We start from the raw sequence: 22,848 nt of genomic DNA on the forward strand, positions 1-22,848 counted from the left end.
AGTGTGGCTCTGCCCCTGGGGGTTGGGCATGTACCCCAAACGATAGGGATGTTCCTTAGGGTACAAAGAATGTGTATGCAAGATTATAAGTTAAGAAATGTGGCCTGTAGACGACAAACAAACAAATACTAGAAATGGGCGTGGCTCTGCCCCTGGGGGTCGGGCATGCACCAAAAACAATAGGGATCTTCCTTGGGGTATAAGGAATAAGTATACCAAGTTTGAAGAAAATCCAGTAAGAATTGCGCCCTGTAGGCGACACAAAGACACACGAAAAGAAAATGGGAAATGGGCGTGGCTCTGCCCCTGGGGGTTGGGCATGTACCCCAAACGATAGGGATGTTCCTTAGGGTACAAAGAATGTGTATGCAAGATTATAAGTTAAGAAATGTGGCCTGTAGACGACAAACAAACAAATACTAGAAATGGGCGTGGCTCTGCCCCTGGGGGTCGGGCATGCACCAAAAACAATAGGGATCTTCCTTGGGGTATAAGGAATAAGTATACCAAGTTTGAAGAAAATCCAGTAAGAATTGCGCCCTGTAGGCGACACAAAGACACACGAAAAGAAAATGGGAAATGGGCGTGGCTCTGCCCCTGGGGGTTGGGCATGTACCCCAAACGATAGGGATGTTCCTTAGGGTACAAAGAATGTGTATGCAAGATTATAAGTTAAGAAATGTGGCCTGTAGACGACAAACAAACAAATACTAGAAATGGGCGTGGCTCTGCCCCTGGGGGTCGGGCATGCACCAAAAACAATAGGGATCTTCCTTGGGGTATAAGGAATAAGTATACCAAGTTTGAAGAAAATCCAGTAAGAATTGCGCCCTGTAGGCGACACAAAGACACACGAAAAGAAAATGGGCGTGGCTCTGCCCCTGGGGGTTGGGCATGCACCCCAAACGATAGGGATGTTCCTTAGGGTACAAAGAATGTGTATGCAAAGTTTCAAGATTATTAGTTAAGAAATGTGGCCTGTAGACGACAAACAAACAAATACTAGAAATGGGCGTGGCTCTGCCCCGGGGGGTCGGGCATGCACCAAAAACAATAGGGATCTTCCTTGGGGTATAAGGAATAAGTATACCAAGTTTGAAGAAAATCCATGAAGAATTGCGCCCTGTAGGCGAACCACAGACACACACACACACACACACACACACACACATACATACATACATACACACACACACACACACAGACAGGGGCGACGGCATAATACGTTCACATTATGAATGTGGACGTATAAAAAAGCAATATGAAGAAAATTATTTTTTATTAATTCCATAATATACTGTAGACAACATTTTAACATTTTTAATCTTTTACAAATTTTAGCGTAAAATATATACAACTATCACAGTTGAATAAATGATTAAAATACCTTTCACAGAGTTTAATGGCAACAAATATTTAATAAGAGATACAAACAATAACGAAAGATAAACATGATACTAGTAATATATATCAATCTACATGTAGTAGTTCAGTAATTTATACACACACTTAATAAATAAATGGACAGAATAGTATGAGTAACGATTTCTGTATCACAGACATATCTTTGAAACTATAATATAAAGTTTAAATCTTTAAAAGTAAAATTATATAAGAGAAAGTTTATAACTACAAGCTAGAAATATAAATATATCTAATGGTAAATGAAAACATATATCATAAAAAGTAAAAATAAAATAACAAATACATTTCATTTGGAAGACAATAAGCAAATAATGCTGTCAACCTTATGCTATAAAGCACAACAGATTTAATACATGTTATACTAAAACTTTGTCTTTCATTTTCCCAGAAAAAGATTCTAGAATTAGTTGAGCAAGGGAATCACATGAATTTTAGAATCTGTGTAAAAAGTTATCGACACTTACTCAGAAGGAAAAAAATAATAATACATGTATAGATTTAAACTAAAGATTAACTAAAGTACACTTGTTTATCAGTACTGACTAGGATATACAACTCTACAATATTTATAGCTTAAATTCATACAATTGAACAATAATTATAAGAATAATTCAACTGAATTTCTGGCAATGTTGATTTTAACAAATTAAAAATTTTGTGTGGCGATTTAACAATGTCAACCATATAATAAATCAAACAGTATGCTTAATTAAATAATATTCATAAGGAGAAAATTACAATCTACAATGATAACAAAATATGATATAGTAATGAAAACAAAATTTTGGAAAGCTTAGTTTAAATTAAATTTAATTTCAAACACCATCTTTACATATATTTTACCAGTCTCGGTTTCCGAGTTTGGTCAAGAAATAATGAATATTGACTTTTCCACTTTGCGATGCTTCACCCAAAGCCTTGGATATCACATAGTCTGGTATATTTAAGTTACAAGCTTCATTATGTAAACGGGTCCAATTCCAAACATCATCATATGGCAGTAAACCTGTATAATATAACAAAAATTAAAATTCAGGTATTACGAATAAATCAATTATATTCACATTTCGACACTTTTTCAGTACTACTGTTTAATTCTTAAATGACATAAACTATCTTCTGCATTATCACCGACTTTAGTTGCGCTTGAAACTTTGTTCACATTATCATTAGTGCTTGAATGAGTGGTTGCTCTTTGAAAAAAAAATCTGACTAGGATTGTAGTACAGTAAACCTCGCATAAGTCGGATTCGTATAAGTCGGATCTTCACTCAACTCGAATAAGATCGTTTGGACCCTTTGATACTGCACGTTTTTCTTATTAAATTTCTGCGCATAAGTCAGATTTCCTAAGTCATATCTTCGCTCTACTCAGATCAAAATGTTTGGTCCATTTGATCTAATTCCGGCTTTTTTCCTTCGTCTAAGTCAGAACGGCAGCAATCCTAGTATGTTCAGAATTTCACTCTCAGTTTCGTTCCAATGGTCTAAAACGTGGTAAGGTATTTCATGCACAGAGCCCCAAAATACTTTCCTCTATCATATCGACTCAAATCAGCATATTTGACGCGACGCAATAATATAATTTTCCTGGAAAATTTGAAATTTGCTGTCTGCTGTATGAGATACTTTCCAGGAAATTTTAGGACATTTTTCAAAGATGGCTACAAAACGGAAGTTATCTACTCGCACCAAAACAGAAGCCATCTACTTGCACATATGAATAAAGCTTGAAATGTGCCTTTGAATCAATTATTATCCGGCTCTTGCAGTTTATTTCTAATCTTGCTGAGATTGAATTTCGGTCTTCGTCTAACTCGGATAAAATTGGTCAGTCCACTTCGACCCGACTTATGCGAAGTTTACTGTATGTAGAACGTTCACAAGGGACTGACAGATGCAGGTGCCAAAAACCTACGTCCACATTAAATATAGGCCTTTTATAAGCAGACATATATATCAATTAACAAAAGTACAAACCAGAATTAGAGACATCTTGTCCATACAAAGCATTTGCTAACTCCATAAATCTTTTAAACCACGGTGAGGAATCATCTGCCTTCAAATTTCTTTTCATAACCTATTATTATAAAATATTCTAATTTATAATATATGTCAGGCTTAAATATATACTAAAAAATATAACTTGTATAATGATTTTGAAATATCATACCTCATAATTTTTCTCTAGTTCTTTAAGTTCTCTATCCATTCTATCTATGTCCATTCTGCTACCTTGTACTTCACCTCTATCTGATTGAGGACCGTGTAGTTGTATTCTTTCTGGTGTTTTACTTTTAACTACCTGAAGATTTTAAAAAAAACTGCTTATACTTGCATAAGTTGCATAACATCTTATATCCTTCCTCCCAAAAACAAATATGGTACTATATAACAACAAATTATGTGCCAGCAGAAGTTAAGAGACATTATAAATATGTATTGAAATTAATGTTACCTACTGCATTGCCTTTTCTAAACTTAGGACTGAATAGCAGCTTTTAAGTTAAACAAAGAAGTAACAGATCAATTTAAATAGCAGATAATTGTAACAGTATTCTGTCATCAATAACAATGATTAGTCTGTCAACTAATTAATCATCTTTAAAATTAGTTTATTGTTTGACAAAATATATTAATTTGTTATGTTAAATAATTGAAAATAATGTTGAAATTAATACGACTGGTCACTAGTGGTAGGTATACAGATTCTTGTTCACTCTGTGTTTCAATCCAGGTAACACATGTAAGAATCCGGATACAAATTAAAATGTTCCATGTGCCTACACTTATTTCTGATTTATAATGTCTTGACTTACCTCTTCTCTTCTCCACAATGGAGGTTGTAAACCAGGGCTTTTAGGTTTTGGCCATTCTGTAGTTGGTTGAGGAACATGTTTAGCATAATCTAATGGTCTCTTACCACGGGGAATATATAAACCAGTTTTGGAAGGCTGTACTCTCTCAAGGAAATATACAAACTTGATCCAACTAAAAGTGATAAAAACAGTTGGCCTAAATAGGAATATTCTCAGGGTTGATTAATCTGAATCAAGCTTTCATTGCATTGCACAAAACCAAAAGCACCCACACCTATACTTTTTTCAACGATATTATACTCAAAATATATTTTGTCAATATGGTTCAACATGAACAAGCCAACAGTGAGGCTGATGTCGCCCGCCGCAATCCCAAAATAAATAGATGACACATAGGCTATTAACTGATTGCACATTTATCATTTTGAAAAGTATTGTGCAATCAAACTGATTATCATACCTAGTTCATGATCGAACTTAGTCAAGGTTTTGAAGTAATTGTTTTAGTAGTGAAAATATACACTAAGTTTTATCACTCTCCATCAGAATCAATATCTTGTTCCAAAGTATCGAACAATCATGAAATTGCTTAGCTCTGCTTAGCGGAAAATGTTAATCATTGAACTCATTTAAAGTTACAATTTCATATTTTCTAAGAAAGTCAAAACATAATTATTTCTGTGTCTTTCGCTCAATAGGTTGTCAACTCACTATTATACGATCATAGGTGTCATTCTCACACTTAAAACTCATTTACACCGGAAATAATAACAGAATTACCTGTTTTATATTCTCCACCAAGGAGTAGCGATTTTCAAACGTTTGAATTTGAAGAGGAAAATGATATTTTTGCCAATTTCTCAACTGGCAATAGTGAATTATAGGATTAATAGGATTATTCTTGAACAAGGTAGGACTGTTTATAGATACCATCTATTTTAAGGCTTTATTTTAATAAATGTTAAAAATATAACGTAAAAATATGAAATTGCAACTTTAAAACATTCACCTAATGTATATCAACACCAAGTTTAAACAGTCTTACCTCAATAAAAGCAGAGCTGTTATGTTCTAATGTCTGGACCAATCAAATTGCTTATCGCAATTTAGACTAGACAGAAAGTTCTCACCATCGAACTTAGTCAACATATTGATGTAATGAATCTATACTCTTGAGTTTCATCGCTGCACCCAATTAGAAACAATGTCATCGTTCCAAAGTCTCAATCAATCAAATTGCTTGTTTCTGCTGAGCCTTAGTGGAAAATGTGGATGATCGAACACTGTCAAGACATTCAGCTAATAAACACCTACACCAAGTTTGAACATTCTACCTCAATTAGAAGGAGAGCTATCGTGTCACAAAAAGACAGACAAAAGGACAGACGGAAGTACGGACAGGCCCATTTTAATAGACCCCTGCATTCTTCGTAAGTAAGAGGGACAACAAATTTAATTTTCAAATTAAACAATTTTGCTCTGAATTGTTAAGGAAATATCATTAATGGACAAAAATGATATATACATCTGTAGTTAGAGTTGTTATTTGAAAATGCTCACTTACTTATATTGTCCATCCTTGTTAAGATCTTGACATCTATGTAATATATGTTTCATTAAAGATTCTGTAAGGGGAAGATGACATGCATAGCATATTTCTTTGATCTGAAACAGATATTAAAGCAAGTCTGAATATGAAAAGGGTTTTTAATTATTTGACTACTTATATAGGCTACATATTTATATTATTATGTTCTCTTTTATTATTGTCATAATCATGAAATAAATTGGTATAAAATATCAAATCAGAATCTTGTAATGTGCAATTACCTGATGCTCTGATAAAGTTTCTCTGAATTCTCTGTCGGCTAATTGGAAATCTGCTATTAATTTCTCAAAATCAATTCTGAATCCTTGGTTATTTAATTGCATTTCTGTCATTCGTAGCAGTTTTGTAACTTCTCTATCATTAAAGATATGTTCCATACTTTGTGCCCGGCTGAAATAAAAAAGGAAACTATCACATTGTGAAGGGTTTGCCACTCACTTGTCTGTGCTGGACAGTTATGCTGCACTGTCTTATACAAAGGATCGTAGACAGCTAAAGAAGACAGAGGCAGTGGGGGTGGGAGCGGTTGCACAGATTTAGGAATGTAATATTGCCCAGGTACATGTAATTGCAAATTGTAAGTCATGAGAAAGGGTGGCTTGGGGTCTTATAAATAAGAGTTCAGGTGGCTAACTCCCCTCAAATTTTTTTTTTCTTCACAAATGTAATGCTAAAGCAGCTTAAAATTGGATCGAATACAGATTACAGGCAAGTACAAGCTCCCCACCCCCTCCTCCATACACACACTGTCTATAGGCCAGCTTATATACATCAGAAAATTTTATTACACGGCTAAAGTACATAAATTTTTAACAGTTCATTAAATGAGAAAAATTACAAATACAATACCCTGCTCAGTTAACTATTTTTATGTTTTGCCAGTCCCACAAAATTGAAAATTCTAGATACCGTTATTGTCAAAATTATTATTCTTAAATGTTAAATGTTTTCTGGGGTTCTTAAAATATGATGTCTTAATTATTAGTTACATATATACATTTAGATTAGTTTAAAATTGTGAATTCAAATAGAATTTAATCATATTTGATTCAAATAAAAAAAATAAAATAAAATAAAACTTACGGTGATATGCTCTTTACATCAAAATACTCGGGTCTGTCATCTTCTATCAAAGTAAAATCATTTGGACTATATCTTCCTGCTCTCGGACTTGGAAATAAAAAATACATGGAGGCTTACTCAGTGGCAAAGGCTGGTTCCATATATATATTCCCTAATCCCCATATTAAAAAAAAACAACTAAAAACACTGATTAACCCTAAACAGAATATGACCCTCCTCATGGGCTGTATTAGTTTGAAGGGAAAGCTAATAGAAACATTTTGTTACGATTGCAAAAGCCAGAGAATTGAGGAGAAGAAATAACAATTTGTAGATCAGGGTTCATATACCACAATCTGATCTTCAACAATATATTTATAATACATCTACATATACCATAATCTGATCATCTACAATATATTTATAATACATCTACATAAAGCTTACTATTAACAATTCTCGTTACCTTTTGCCAAAATTTTTTAATGCTGCTCCAACAAATGAGAGAAATTTTTCATAGTTGACATTTTGTGGTTCTCTATCCGGATCTATAAATAAACCAGCTGTTATTCTTAAAATATCAGATGATATATTCACCTGAAATATAAAATACTCTGAATAAACTGGTTGTTCCATCTTTATTTCACAATTTTAAGAAAATATAAGAAATGAGACTACAGTCTGACATTAAAGCAGCCAATACTGGGAGCATAGGTTTTATGTTTCCACATCATAGAGCCATAAAATCCTTACATAAATTAAAGATAGATTATCGGAGATTAGATAAAGAGCTGGCAGTTCTCACTACAGAAGCGGATCCAAGGGGAGCACGAGGGGTGTGCCCCCCAAAAAAAATTTTCGACAGTGCCCTTTTTTACTGCTGAAAGTGCCTTTTCTCAGACCCAAATATGTCCGTTCCCAACCCGTTGCAGGGATCCCAAATAACTCAAGCCATCGACTCAAACACACCAGCCTGGTGTAATTAATGCTTCCACTTTCAAACGAATTCTTGTTGTTTAGCTGACGGTGCCCTAATACTATAGAGTGACTATAGACAGACATCAATGATAGCATCTTGTGAAATCGGCGGCGTATACTACTATACACTCATGCCCATCACAGACGTGCATTAGTGCAACTTGATGAAGCATTGTTTCATGTGTGAACAGTACAAGTTAAAGGCTTAAATAGTGAAGTGGCTAGGGAATAGATTCGTCTTTTTTCCCATCATAATGCCTCACTCGCCTTGACCATTTTCGAGTAGCGTGTTCAACTGGCTTTTTTGCTCGATTTTAAGGCTCTTTTTCAACGATTTCTGAACGAAAATATCAGCCAAATAGCTCTTAGAATGGCTACAGATGCAGGAAATGACAGATAATTTTCTTGGGGCCCCCCCCCCCTCCCAGCGGCGTGCCACGTCTCCTCGGTCAGTGCCCTTATTTTGTGGCGCCCCCCCCCCCCTTTTCAAAATTCTTAGATCCACCTCTGCACTATAATGGTTAAAAATTAGATAATGTAAAGGGTATTTGCTGAAAATTTCAGTCAAATTGATCCACTCTGAACCGAGAATTTAGCAGTTGGATTTTCGACCTAGACTCGATCATCATTACTAAAGTCGGGACAATAAAAAGCACAGTCTCGATTATCCATTTCATGATTTAATTATGGATGAAAGTTGAGCAGCAAACCAGATCCTAATCCAGTAAATTTCACAGGCTACCGATGACATCAAGAGTTGATTATGGTCTGGATAAGTCAGTTAATGTCTAATTAATAATTTTGATAACATTTCAGGCCTAAAGAAAGAACTGCAATAGGCAGATTTAGCTCTTGCATAATGTATGTTTAAGGAGGCAGTAAGTCTATGCAAGGCTATATGATTCATCAATATTTATCAGTCTTTAATCATACTAAATTTTAAATATGCATGAAATTTTCATGAAAAATGCTAACTGGTAATTAACATGAGCTGTTCAATCAGAAAGTCTGTCATTGAGTCAAGTGGGGTGGTTTTGATTTCCGTGCTTGTATATGACAAGAAGTAGGGTCACCTGTACAACCTCGTGGGATTTCTCCGGTTTCCCCTCACGGGTAAAGACCCCAGCGTGCAAGAGAATTATTGAAATAATATTGAACCATGTTGGTCCAAAAATGACCTAGTTTGTGTCCAGTGGATGTTAAACTCTCTCTCTCTTCCTCTCATCTCTCTCTCTCTATCATATAAAGTAATAACAATATCGCTACTTTAAAGAAAGCCCTTCAAAATCATGTATGCTTTAATGATAGTATACACAATTTTAGCTTAGTTTATTTACCTTATAGTCCTGTAATGCATAAACTAGGGATTTATAGGAACACCAGCCACATAACTGCTTATCTCCATTTTTAGTAATGCTAATATATACATGTCGTAATTTGAGTGGATCTTCACCCTCCAGTTCTTGTCCTAAAATTTTTAATAACTCCCATTCATCATCATCGTTCAATCGAATTGTTTTTTCTGGCAGAAACTCATTTCTCGGTAAATATTTCAATAATTCCTCTCTAATATTTCTATGTACAGTGGCAGGTGCAGGGGGTGGGGATGGTGAATGGTGCTCGAGACTTTTGCGTTGATCAGATCTGATTTCGTAAGCATTACGAGGTGATATTAAACTAGGAGCCTGTTGAAGACTGGCTTTATTTCTAGGGTCATAAAATAGAGGTTTATCTTCTTTTTGATCCACTTCATCCATCTTAGAGTTTGTATTTTTTTCACTGCCTTTGGATGACAATAATCCATCGTTATATTTATATTTTTTTGTCCAGGGTTCGGGCTCAAAAACTGTGGACATGTCCATGTTGCGGACTCGGTTGGCATTGATGGGAGGTAGTGTTGGATATTTGCGGTTGATATCTTTTGAATCTGGCCTCTTGGAATAAGTGGTTGGTAAGCCAAAGAAACTTTGTTCTGGATACTGAAAGAAAAATAGATATTATATATAATAAAGATAGGGAACAAAATCCCTAATACTTGTGGTACAAGTCTTGAACGTATGAACTTGAATTTTTGCATAATCTAATCCATTCGAATTTGGTTTCTGATTTACCGATTTCCTTCTATAATTAATGGACACGCTATTATAAACTATAATGACATCACAACAGGGGACTAATAATTACCTTTATTCCAACATTTCTGTTTGGGAATCAGAAAATTTGACATTCCAAGATTAAAATCACTTTCTTAAAATATCACTGAAAAAATTATACTCACTGCTCTATTGGTTGGAAATTTTTTTGAATATTCTCTTAACACTTTAGGATCAATATAGTTTGGTTTTTCTGCCAGTGGATACAGTGGCTCTGTATGAGATGAACGATTTATATCACCAGCACTAAAAAATTAGTTTGAAAGTAAGTTTTAATAGCAATTCTGGTTCAGAAAATCATGTTATTACGTACAAGCTATATGCATAAATGCTTTTATTAAAGGGAGAGTATGATTAGAAAATTCTGCTCTCTAGTTGTATTTTGGATATCTGAACGAACATTACAAAGAAAGATGACCAAGAAAAAATCATTTTCATTCTCTCTTGCAGTGTTTCACAGCTCATTATGTTTCAGATTCACGATTGACAAATGTTTTGTTTGTGTGTTTAAAATTTCATGATGAAAACATTGCAAATTGTTCAATGCTTATAGATCTTCATTAATTAATTAGAGAATAAAATTAAATATTTTTGTTAATAGTGATCGTCATTAGAAAATGGAGAGCAACAGTGGTTCAGTGAGTAAGATTCTGGCTCGCTTACTATTAAGAGGTCTAGGGTTTGATTCCAGTGTTGGCAGAGAAGTTCCTCTTGATTTTCTATAGCAGTTTCCCCTTGTCAGTGGTGCAGAACAGTACAAAAAAAGAGGTGTGGTGTACACATTGGTGCGCAAGTAAAAGGACCCTTTACAGCTGGAATTTGAAAAAAAGAGTAGTGTCCAGGCAACATTTCCCAGTTATAGCTACAGACAGACAGAAATAGAAATATGTTTAAAATCCACTCAACACAAACTGGTCATTTCGGGAATAACATATGGTTCAATTTTATTTCAATAATTCGCTTGTACATAGGGGTCTTTAGAAGTGGGAGGAAACCAAAGGACCCGGAGAAAACCCACAAGGTTGGACAGGTCATCCTGATCCTTGTCACATACAAGCAGGGAATTGAAACCAAGTCACTTGACTCAGTAACAGACCATATGATCCAATGCCCACACGCTAACCATTTGGCAACCTAAGTAGAAAGTTAAACCCAATTTCATTAAAAAAAATATTTTCCATCACCTGAACGAAACAGTTTTACTCATACTAACTCCTTAAATTTTAGTGCTGTTATCAAACAATGTTATGGCATATGACTGGGTTTAAAAGTTTTGCTGTCTATAAATATAGGTGAAAAATGTAGAAAGGGTATTAACCAATTTGAAAGCAGTTATATGTAATAAGATTATCAATGTAATGTATTTAGTCATAATATACTTTAAGCATTACGATTAACAAACTAGCCTTGTTCATGTTTCAGCTTGTCCTTACTGAGATTATTTATTACGTCCTACTTGTCTTAATTACCAATATATAATGATTGATAATATATAATAATTCACCCACATATTTTACCAAAGCACCGTTCAACAGTTTATGCGTGTAACTGCACCTTCATAATTTGTATAATCAATACAACTTTACTAGTTATACCAAAAATTATAGTCCATCATATTTCTGATAATATAAACACCTTATTTTCCATTAAATGAAAGTAAATATTAGGGAAACATAGACTGTAGATAAGAAGCTTTATCTCTTGAACCTGCTGTATCTTGTTCACACAGTACTTCAATAAAATAAGCGTACTTCAATAAGCAAAACTGTCATATTTTTTTTTCAAAATAATGATTGATTACATTTCTGCCATGTCCAACAACAATTAAGCATATAATCCTACGGGACACAGGTACAAATCACCTCATTTAAATCGAAGCGTTAAAATATGGCTTTGCCCGATATTTTGAAACAGAATAGGTTTGACGTTCGTTGGTCAAGAAACCGGAGTTAAATATATTCAAGAATGAATGTATGGAGTTTGTGCTATAGCAGTCGTTGTTGTTCGTATTTTAGAGGAGAGCCAAAAAAAGCTCCCCTGAATCAGCGAATTGAAAACATTGCTCCCCTCAAAAAACTCTCCCAGTTTTGATAAGAAGAGTGATTTAGAAATTAAGGAGAGTGATCTGTTATTAAGGAGAGTGGTTAGTTACGGTATGTGCATAGGAAATGGTTCTAAGATCAATAACTGCATGTAATGGGGTCATTCCTGGTTTCATAAATGATGATGAACCCCCTATGACTATGTAAAGGAGAGCGATTTTCAGTTTTAAGAGGATGGGAAAAAAAACTCACCTTGGTCGACATTCAGGTGAGCGGTGGGTGCTCGAGAGCGATCGCTCGGCTTAAAAAACAATGACTGCTATAATACTAATAATTTAGACCTGTGTCACAAAGTCATACTGTATAAAAATTGATCAAATGCGAATAAATTTGTTAATGAAATTTGTTAACATAACCGATATACCAATTTGTGTAACCAGGAAATCGGTTGCATGTTTTTGAGCTGGCGTGACTGCACGTAACCGATTGGTATCGTTCGCGTGAAATTTCGTGGCCTGTATATGTTGTGTACAACAATTTCCAATCAAAATACACGAAAGTAGAGAACGTTTATGGGTTGCGCATGACAAATGTACAATCCGTAATTAGGGACTGCTAGTCCAATTTTCTTAACAACACTGCTTGATTAACTTTACTGACAATATTTGCAGATAAACGAAAGTTGTTTCATTACATTAAACCGGCAGTGGCGGCGCCAGCTGCCTGTGGTAGGAGGGCCAAAGCTGGGGTAAAGTCCAAGGTTAAGGGGGCAAAGGTGCAAGCTTGAACTAGGGGTATGGCGGGCCTTCCCCAGAAATTTATGAAAAATTGACTGCCGGAAATGCAGTCTGGTAGTATTTCAGGCACTGATCGTCAAGATAAATTCCACCTGTCGCCTGACCACTAGTTTATCCGACCAGAGTGGAAAGTGTCAAATGAACGGACTTGCAACCTCGACGAAGCCCCGTCATGAGCGCTAAAGTATGGGGGAGGGTATGGGGGACCTCTCCCAGAATTTTTTAAAAATAGACAGCCGGAAATGCAGTCTGACAGTATTCAGGCAGTATTCAATTAGTCCTAATAGTATAAAATTAACTTATTAAACTAAGTATGCCAGGTGAAACTAAAGGCATCCAATCATAGCTGAAAACAAACACATCACGTCATCAGTATATCGCAACGTATTTAGCTATGTTCTTGTAGCTAGCCTAGATATTAAAGCTCTTTTGCATTGAAAAGGATATGTAGTAATTTTAACAATGATGTACGATAATAAAGTTACAAATTAAAGGAGCTAAACCTCTTTGATTTAGATCAAAATAAAGTACAGAATTGAGTTGATCTTTATTACTGTAGTGGTGGGATAAACTGCATGATTAAATATTTTTTTTCAGTAAGTCAACATCTTTACTAATGTATTACTATTAGTTTCAAGATTGGCTTGCTAGCAGTGTCTACATTGAATTTAGCTATAAAAGTAACACTGTTATCCTACATAACAAACCAACACGTAAAATCCAATCCAATCAAACATTTTATTTTGGGCTCAATCAAAAAGGTCTGGTCACTTTAATTATTAACATTAAGTTGTCTTACACTTTATACGGTTTTTCCAATACCGGTACATGTACCCCTCCAACAATACGGGAAGCAAATACAGGTGTATAATCTGTACCAAACGGTCCATCTTGTGGCGGCAAAGATAAAGGAACTTGGATTAATTCAAATCCCGAACGTTCACTCTGAAAATATAAATAAAAGAAAGTTAATCAACGGAGCTTGTATAATCAGTTAATCATTGATTCATCCATTCCATGGTAAAAACTGACCAATTCATTAACCCCTTTTCTAAGTCTCCTATGAGGAGGTTGTGGAGAGCTGGGCCAGACCCACGCCATTTGCTTAATGTTGTCTTTATAATAACACCATGGAGAGGTGTGAGACTCTAACAGGGAGGTAATTCTATCCTAAAACCACTCAGTAATCCCTGACATTAGTACTTAAGTATTGCTGGGAAATGAATAATTATTGTATGGTAGGGGTCTACCTTATCTGTTCTATATTTACACAGTAATTTGATATGATGTTTTTAACACTGGCTAATCCCTATTGTATATATAACTTATAAGCATACAATTATTAAACACAGATCATAATTTATATAACAATTGGAAGATTAAGGGTGTAGAAGGTAGTAGCTCTATGTTATAATTTAGTTTGTAGTCTATTATTAATATTACACTTTAGTTTATTCAAATAAATCACACATTAAAATAATTCAGAAATAAGTGTCAATGACAAAATTTTCAAGATTTTTTTGTTCAAAACAGCTGACAAGCTGATTTCCAATCAAAGTATCACTATATCTATACGCAAAATTGGATTTAAAAAACTCTCAGTTTCCTGTCAGAGAGTAGGCGAATTCAAACAAAATTTGTTGAATTTTCAGAATTAATGCTCATATATAATCCAAAGTTTGATGCCAAGGAATTTTGGTTACATCTCAAAATAATTTCTCGTCAATGTTACATCCAAATTTAATATCAAAAATCTCAAGTTTAGATATGAGATAAATATTGAATTGTATTGTGTAATGTTCTGTTTAAGATTGTGTTATTAATAACGTTTTTTTTTGTCTGATTTCTAGTTTTTGGGTACAAAATTTTTTTTTGAGATGTAACCAAATTTCCTTGACATCAAATTTTGGATAATATTAATATACATAGTCAAATCTGTTTTTAAACAAATAAAGAGGACACGCCACTGAAAAGCAAAATTCAATGTGTTGTCTTAGTAATAATAGTTTATGCTGATCTAAAGAAAAATTAAGGGGCTTGTAGAAGTGATATGAGCAAGAGGGTTATAAACTGGGTGAGGATCCCCACTAATTTCTTGATTGTAATGCAAAATGGTTCAATCTCAGAAGCTTTAGATTTATTTATTTTTTAGATTTTTTTTCTGAATATTTAGTAGTACAGATTGGAGAAGAGGTACGAACTATCTGAACTCACATCCCAATTCTTTTGATTAATTTTATGTGCTAATAATAATACTTCTTGAACTATATTGATAAGACCAGATTTTGAAATTAGCATTACTAGTCGGAGGCCAAAAACATTTTTGACTGTGTTTAGCAGCAGACTGACAGCCTAATACTTTTTAAGTATTTTCCAATAACTTATAACATAAGTATCATATCCCAACATCGTAGATCTTTTCCAAGACTTTGTAACTTTTGAATATTGATGTTAAATACAGACATAGATCACTTAAATTGTTTTTTGATTGCCTGCACTTATAAAGCTATAACGGTAAATCTCTTTGATCTTTGGGGTATATTCTATGCCCGGAATAATTTGCAGCCTGAAAGTCAGGGCGGCTTTGAATATACACAGGGGAATTTGGGGTTATTCTTCTGAAAGTTGTTCTTTAAACCTGTAGCGGGTTATACTTCCAGGGCTGGGGGGGGTGGGGTTCCATAAGAAATCATGATATAAGGTTTTTCTTACCGGAATTCTGGGATATTCTCATTTTAAGTACATTTAAACATAGAGGGTTTATAAGCAAGGTAAAGTCTTCGACTTTGGTTATGCTGGGGAAGAAAGACTTCAGAATAAACCTCGGTTTTTCTTTTTCCCAAGTTATTTTCTTCAGTCTTTTTTTCCCCAGCATAACCTTAGTCTTGTGCTTTATCCCACACATAATTTCAAAGTAATGTTTTCTGTTGTGGACCCATGAAAATATTACTTTTTTACTATTAGTCTGCAGGACTTACTCTAAAAAATATTAATTTTGAACTCTGTATAAGAACAATTATAGATTTTATGAATACCATTTGTGGTTACCATAGTATTGTGATCATAAAGTGAGTATTTTGAAATGAATATGGCAGGATAATTTATTGATTTACCAATCTTGATGCTACTTATAATCAGATTGATCTTTATTCAATGATTGATAGGTTATTTTTCTAAACAATAAAATTTTCAGACCCTTATTACAAATTTCTTACTCTTAGAATAGTTGTTCTGTTCCCTTAAACCCGGTGAAATGTTGATCTAAAACAGATCCATCTAATTTGATCTAGGAATTAATTTTGATCCTACTTTTTCATAGACCATTCAAATCTTTGAAAGACTGAATAACTGCCAAAAATATCAGGGGCAGACTAAAAAGGAGCATGCCAGATAGTTTGGGCGTTTATTTTAGTCTTGAATTTACATGTTTTTGATGAATTGATAAGCTTACCTCTTGAATTTACATCATTTTTGAGGAATGGATAAGTTATAAGCTAAAAGATAAGGATACACTCTAGAAAGCACTATTGAGAAATATAAAGTATACCACTTTGTTGAATTCTATGTCAAAAGGTGGAAAATCTTTATGCTATTTGATATCTTAACACCCCCCATCCATAGAAACCTACAACCCAAATATATCTGTTACTACTCTTATGGTATTTGGTTCAAATAAACTATTAAAACTGTACAGATAAAATTATGTGTTACATTTAATCCAACCATGAACCAATGTAACAGTACAGTAGATAAGTAAATATACGTTTTTCCCCTAGCAATTAAGTAGTCTTGACAATAACCTAAACAAAAGGAATCTCGAACAATCATACAAACAATTAGTTTTACACTCCTTAAAGATAAATGTTTTCAAATAGTATACAATAAAACTCTATCTAAAACAAACAAAAATGTTACAAAATACTAACACACTGAATTTAATTAGCTATGATAAAGTACTTCTGAATTGTTTGTCTAGATAATACATTCACTAGGCAACTGTAAGTGGTACCTAGGCTAATAATACTATGGTTAATAAGGGGACAAAACTATTGTTGATATGTTATTGAAAGCCAAGCGTAAACCTTTTTATATTGAATACAATAGACAAAATAGATAATAAAAACCAACACTCTGCTTTATTGAAAAATGTTTGATTTATCGTTGAAAGAAATGATTAGGGCAAGAATGGAGCCATTGAATGAATGTGAAAGAGAAACATGTAATAACGTGAAGAACTAAGTGAGGTTTACTATGGAAGTTCACCTTTAATATTATTCTACTTTCATATGATTAACTTTTAAGTTATGATTAAAGGCAGGATTATCTAATAAACCTGTAAACATTTCTCTGGTTATTTATCAAAACATGTAGTTCACTCCTTTTAATTGACTTTAACTCCCTTTAATCTAGATAAATCAGTACTTTTTTGCACTCAGCATTTGTATTTGAGTTGGGGTTTTTTTTTCAACTGTACCAGAGCTAATGCCTGAAACTGTCAATCATATATTAAATTACATCCACTATTTCATACTGAAGTTACATATATTTAGACAGTTGAGTAGTTCTTACTTCAGGGGAACATCAGCACAGTACGAAGCTGTCTGAAATTTTTTCACTTGATTCCATTATATTATCATGCTTCCACTTCTGATCTGTGGTCTTACTCTCTCATCACTATCGTATTCATGGTTGGAGAGAATCGCCCACTTAGTTAGTAGTAGCACTAGTCAGTGGGCCGTGGGGCGACAGACTGTACAAATGTTCTGTCAACTTTCACAAAACAGGCGGAATTAACATGCAGGCCTCGAGATTCTCTCCCAGCTCTTATCCTCTCGTTCACAAGAATTTGCTTCCACCAATGAACTCAAATACCAGGAAATTTAGGCCCAGCCCCCAAAAATGAAATGCTTTTATTATACATTGCTATCTGAAGGTTGTTCGCGTGTACAGCGCTCTATTCCATTATAGCATCATTCTTCCTCCACTCCTCTGTGGTCTTATACTATCTCATCACTATCTTATTCATAGTTATAGCTAACCACCCAGTTAGTAATACCACTGTGGGGTGACAGGCTGTACACATTTTCTGTTAACTCTTACAAAACAGTCTGACAGGCAGATCTCAAGATTTTGTCCCATTGACTCCCATTTCTGATCCTCTCGTTCACAAGAATTTGCTCCCAGTAATGACCTCAAAAGCCAAGATATTGACTTAGATTTTCCAATCTTATGGCACAAACTTTATGTCATCGTGAATAAAACTGCTTTTTGGCAAGATAAGATTGGTAACTATAAAGGCAATACAATCTATGTTCTACCAGGGCACTCAGACAGTGTTCAAGTCAGTATTTTGTTGACATTCATTGTTGAGTGGGGTTGTGGATGGTGCCCTTGATTTGGACCCCCCCCCCCCCCAACTCCAACCCTATTCACAGCTTCTTTTTTCGCTACTGTGCACCTATTTTGGGGTCTTTCTGGTATAAATTCAAATGAATAGTATGTTTGTGGGTTTCCTATGAAAATTATTTCATATTTCTTAGTGTTCAAAAGACTAAAAAGTGATACATCAATATATTTCATGACAAAGTTTTACAAAAAAAGCATACCATATTTGCTATCTGATGAGTTTCAACGAGGGGAAACTTGCAACACCGCTGTTCTTTATTTATTGGAATATTATAGCATTTTAACACCACAGTGCTTTTGGAGATAAAATGTGTCATATACCTGCTCATTAATCTAGCCTACTGTTGAGATAAAATGACCTGGCAGTTTTTTCATCGATTTCAGCCCCCTCAAATAATATTTTTCCTGGTGTTCTCACCAACTTACTATATTCTCTACTTTATATTGTCTGTATCAATTTAAAAAAAACAACATAGATATGCACCTGATGATTGATGCGAGGTGTTTTGGGAGGGAAAAACCTCTGAAATGTCTGAAAACTAATTAAAAAAACATCTATCTGACTTTACCATGGCCATCAGACCTTATAAAAGCCATACAACAAAGACCAGGGTAAGACTCCTGCATTTTGGACTATGCAATGAAATCATTTATATTTTCATTTTTTTTAATCCCAACATTGTTATGATAATGCTCCCCTTTTGGCAGATTTGGAATTAATTGTGGAATTACCTTTCTGGAAATACCCATTTCAGCTATTTTGACCAATTGGTTACTGAGCTCTAGTCATTAGAATATTACCGACCAAGTTTGTTTTGGCTGAAAGTGCCAACATTCAATGGCTATGGATCATATCGCGGTGAACCATTAGTTTAATCGAGCTAAAATTCAGAATATCAGCTTTTTCAGCCCAAATAATCATAAAATAGGTTGCAAGGCAACGAAACATACGCCAACAGCAGCTAAATCATCTGAGTGATTAACAAGGGTTGTCGCATATTTAATCTTTTCAAGGTAACGGGGGGAATTTACAAGACAATTTCATACAGATCAGATTATAATTTTCTTCCTTTGAGGGATCACAATCACAAGGTGTTACAAACTGAAACAAGGGCCATAACTCTGTAAGTAATATACAAAAATTGTTGAAATTCGACAGCCTTTTTTCATTTTACTAATTTAAATAATGCACACAATGTATAAATTTCATACAAATCGGCAGATACAAGAAAGTGTGGACAACTGACCGACCATCGAACGGACAAAGGCGACAGCAATATACGACCACATTTCCATGTGGGAATATAAAAACAATAAATGGAGATACAGTTTACTTTTTTCATTATTGAAGGGTGACTTGACACTGCAATCCAATGATGTTATAAATTCCTACTATAGTGCTGAACAACAATTGTGTCTTGTAGAAAGTGGCCAAGGCAATAAGTTGACAACGCTTTGCTGCAACAACAATTACAGCGGTAGTAGAAGGCATGTTTAATTTGACATATTTTCTCCCTAATACTGCTGTGATGTCTTGTTGTCCAGGAAGATTTTACATTGCCACTCTCAGTCAACCAATAATTCAGTCCCAGTTATTAAATTTCCACTTTAGAAACTAAAACTGGTTTAATCACTAAAGTGGCATAATTTCACTGTTTGTCAAAATTGTCCCCGAATATTGGGGAGTTTTGTTTAGGATACTATAGCATAGGCTGGAGCAAAGGTACCGTGTATGCTGTGATGGCTAGTTGCAGTGGGGGCAGGTGAACATCCTGCAAGCTATACACTAATATAAGTTTCATCACTCTCCATCAGTTAGAATCAAAGTTATCTTGTCCCAAAGTATCGACCAATGAAATTGCTTAGCTCTGCTTAGCTTGAGTGGGAAATGTTAATCATTGAACTCAGTCAATGCTCATTATCGAACTTAGTCCAGGTATTGATGTAATGAAACTATACACCAAAATTCATCACTCTCACTTTAACTGAGCTAAACTTATTGTGTCCCAAAGCACCAACCAATCAAATTGCTTATCTCTGCTTACCTTAAGCAGAAAATGTTCATCCTCGAACTTGATTAAGACATTTACCTAATGAACGCCTACACTAAAATTATCGTGTCCCAAAGCACCAACCAATCAAATTGCTTATCCCTGCTTACCCTAAGCAGAAAATGCTCATCCTCGAACTCCATTACGGCATTCACCTAATGAACGCCTACACAAAGTTTGAACATTCTACATGTATCTCAACTAGAAGGAGAGTTATTGTGTTCCAAAGTCTTGACCAATCAAATTGCTTGTCGCCCTGCTTACCCTCAGTAGAAAATGCTCATTATCGAACTTAGTCAAGGTACTGATGTAATGAATCTATACACCAAAGTTCATCACTCTCTCTTAATTAGAACTAAAGTTATCATGTCCCAAAGCATCAACCAATCAAATTCCTTATCTCTGCTTTCCCTTAGCAGAAAATGCTCATCTAATAAACACCTACACCAAGTTTGAACATTCTAGCTTAATTAGAAGGAGAGTTATTGTGTCCCAAAAAGTGTGACAGACGGATTTAAAAATCTGTCTGTCGACATAAATTAATTATTGATTCGATGAACTGGGGATAGTCAAAATTAAACTTAAACATACATTATGCAAGAGCAAAATCTGCCTATTGCAGGTCTTTCTTTAGGCCTGAAATGTTATATAAACTATTATAATTAGATATAATATTAACAAAACAAAACCATAACCAACTCTCAATGGCATTGGATACTCGAGATTTGAACTAGATTAGAAAAGTTCGCCATTTAAAAATTTAATTTAAAAATGGGAAAGCGAGGCTAAGTCTCGAATATACCAGTGCCCTTGTTACCACTATGCACACATCTTGTCAAACCTACAAACAGTGATAATTTGGCTCAGAATGAAGTAATCTGAATGAAATTTTCAATATTCTCTTTTAATTTTTATCATCTATTTTTGAATTATTCAATTATTATAGCAAGAATGACCAACTCTTTATTAAAATATTAACTAATTTATCTTTAAATAAATAGTCTACCTATTATTGACTGGATCTTGACTAGTCCTAACAGGGCCTGTGAGAGAGGAGATGTGGGCGGGGACAACTTGGACCCTTGTCCGGGAGCCTAGAGGGGCCAAGTAATATTTTTTAAAAAATTTGTTGGTATAAATTAACAAAAAGAATACACTGTTACCTGATCATAATGTAGAAAAAAAATGGTGACTTTTTTGAATGTGGGTAGGCTACCAGTGCCGTGGGAAGGATTATATTTGGATTCTGTCTGTCCAATTTTTTCAGAGAAATTGGTCAATTAAAAACTATAATAAGCCACCTGCTCATCCTCGTTCCGTTTCAGGCTCTCGTCACCGTCAATTAAGGTATCTGGACTACGGCAGGTAATTTGGGCCTATAAGTCCGGGTAGGTCACTATAACAGTAGGCCTACATGTGAGCACACCAGAATCGTTGCTCTGCTGCCAGTGATCATGCATGCGTTTTCGCTCTCTTGATATTTTGAATAGATTATGTGATGGCTTTTATTTTTCCAAATGTTGCTTCCTTGCTTAAAATTTCCTGTCAAAATCGTGTACATAATCTGATTATTATATAATTAAATCAGTAAAACTAAAATGTACATCTAGGCTTACATTAATTTGGCAGTTTCTGTGATCTCCAGTTACCGAAGATATACGTCAAAATGACGCTAGAGTCCATGTTTATGTCGCGGGCCCTGAGCCCTAAACCAAAAAGAATAAATATAAATAAAATAATGATCGGTTTCATCTTACCCGTCTCCCAAGTTTCGGCATGACTGCACTAAAACTTTAATCTATATCAGCCATAGTTATATCAATATCCTGAAATACTATCTAGGAACTAAAGCTATGAATGTGTTGCTAACACGCTATCAAGTAGTTCTGAATATAGAGATAATTTACATTTGAAAGATCGCGTACTTAATATATTATTCTCATGCTTTATCTATTTGACAGCTCGTTGCTGTAGTAGTGTTTACAACAGAAATGTTTTGTCCAGAAATATAGCCGCACTTTCGTAGGCTTCGCGTGAGCCACTTTATTCATCAATGCAGCAAACTATCCAAAACGATTTTTCAAAGGAAAGTTAATTTTTACAATATATTTTTAAAAAATCTAATCCATACATTTTGTTCATAAAAATCAAACAGCTTGACAAAAAAAGACAAAATGAAAATAAATATATAAATTTTATTTTCGTATATTAGCAGACGAAATGTCTAAGGCCAAGGTGCAAAGAAGTGTTACAGTTGGTGTTACTAACACTGTTACTGTTAGCTTTAACATTACGAAAATTTATGCGTAGGCTTCAGTGCCTACAGATCTTAAAATTAATCAAACTAAAGTAAGACTAAGAGAAGTGCCCAGACAAAGAATGGTGTGCTCTAGACTAGAGTCAGAACCCACAATGAAGTGTGCATATATAATAGATCACTAATAGATGACCAATTTATAAATGCCGATGTAAGCTTATAAAAAAACCAAAAACAAACACTCATTGA

At 34.5% G+C, this 22,848-nt stretch overlaps 1 protein-coding gene across 1 annotated transcript; it reads right to left on the reverse strand.

Moving 5' to 3' along the window:
* Positions 1–1,262: 1,262 nt before the first annotated feature.
* On the reverse strand, positions 1,263–22,320 carry LOC126818369 (uncharacterized). Its single transcript, XM_050545757.2, has 12 exons — positions 22,100–22,320; positions 13,685–13,830; positions 10,172–10,292; positions 9,231–9,872; positions 7,382–7,512; positions 6,937–7,023; positions 6,075–6,243; positions 5,809–5,909; positions 4,245–4,416; positions 3,599–3,730; positions 3,406–3,505; positions 1,263–2,431 (listed from the first exon to the last, which is right to left on the reverse strand). Exons 1-12 carry the CDS (start codon positions 22,118–22,120, stop codon positions 2,265–2,267), a joined length of 1,989 nt encoding a protein of 662 aa, XP_050401714.1. The 5' UTR covers positions 22,121–22,320; the 3' UTR covers positions 1,263–2,264.
* Between the last annotated feature and the right edge of the window lie 528 nt (positions 22,321–22,848).

The sequence above is a fragment of the Patella vulgata genome, chromosome 4 (genome assembly GCF_932274485.2).
Source record: "Patella vulgata chromosome 4, xgPatVulg1.2, whole genome shotgun sequence".
NCBI lineage: Eukaryota > Metazoa > Mollusca > Gastropoda > Patellidae > Patella > Patella vulgata.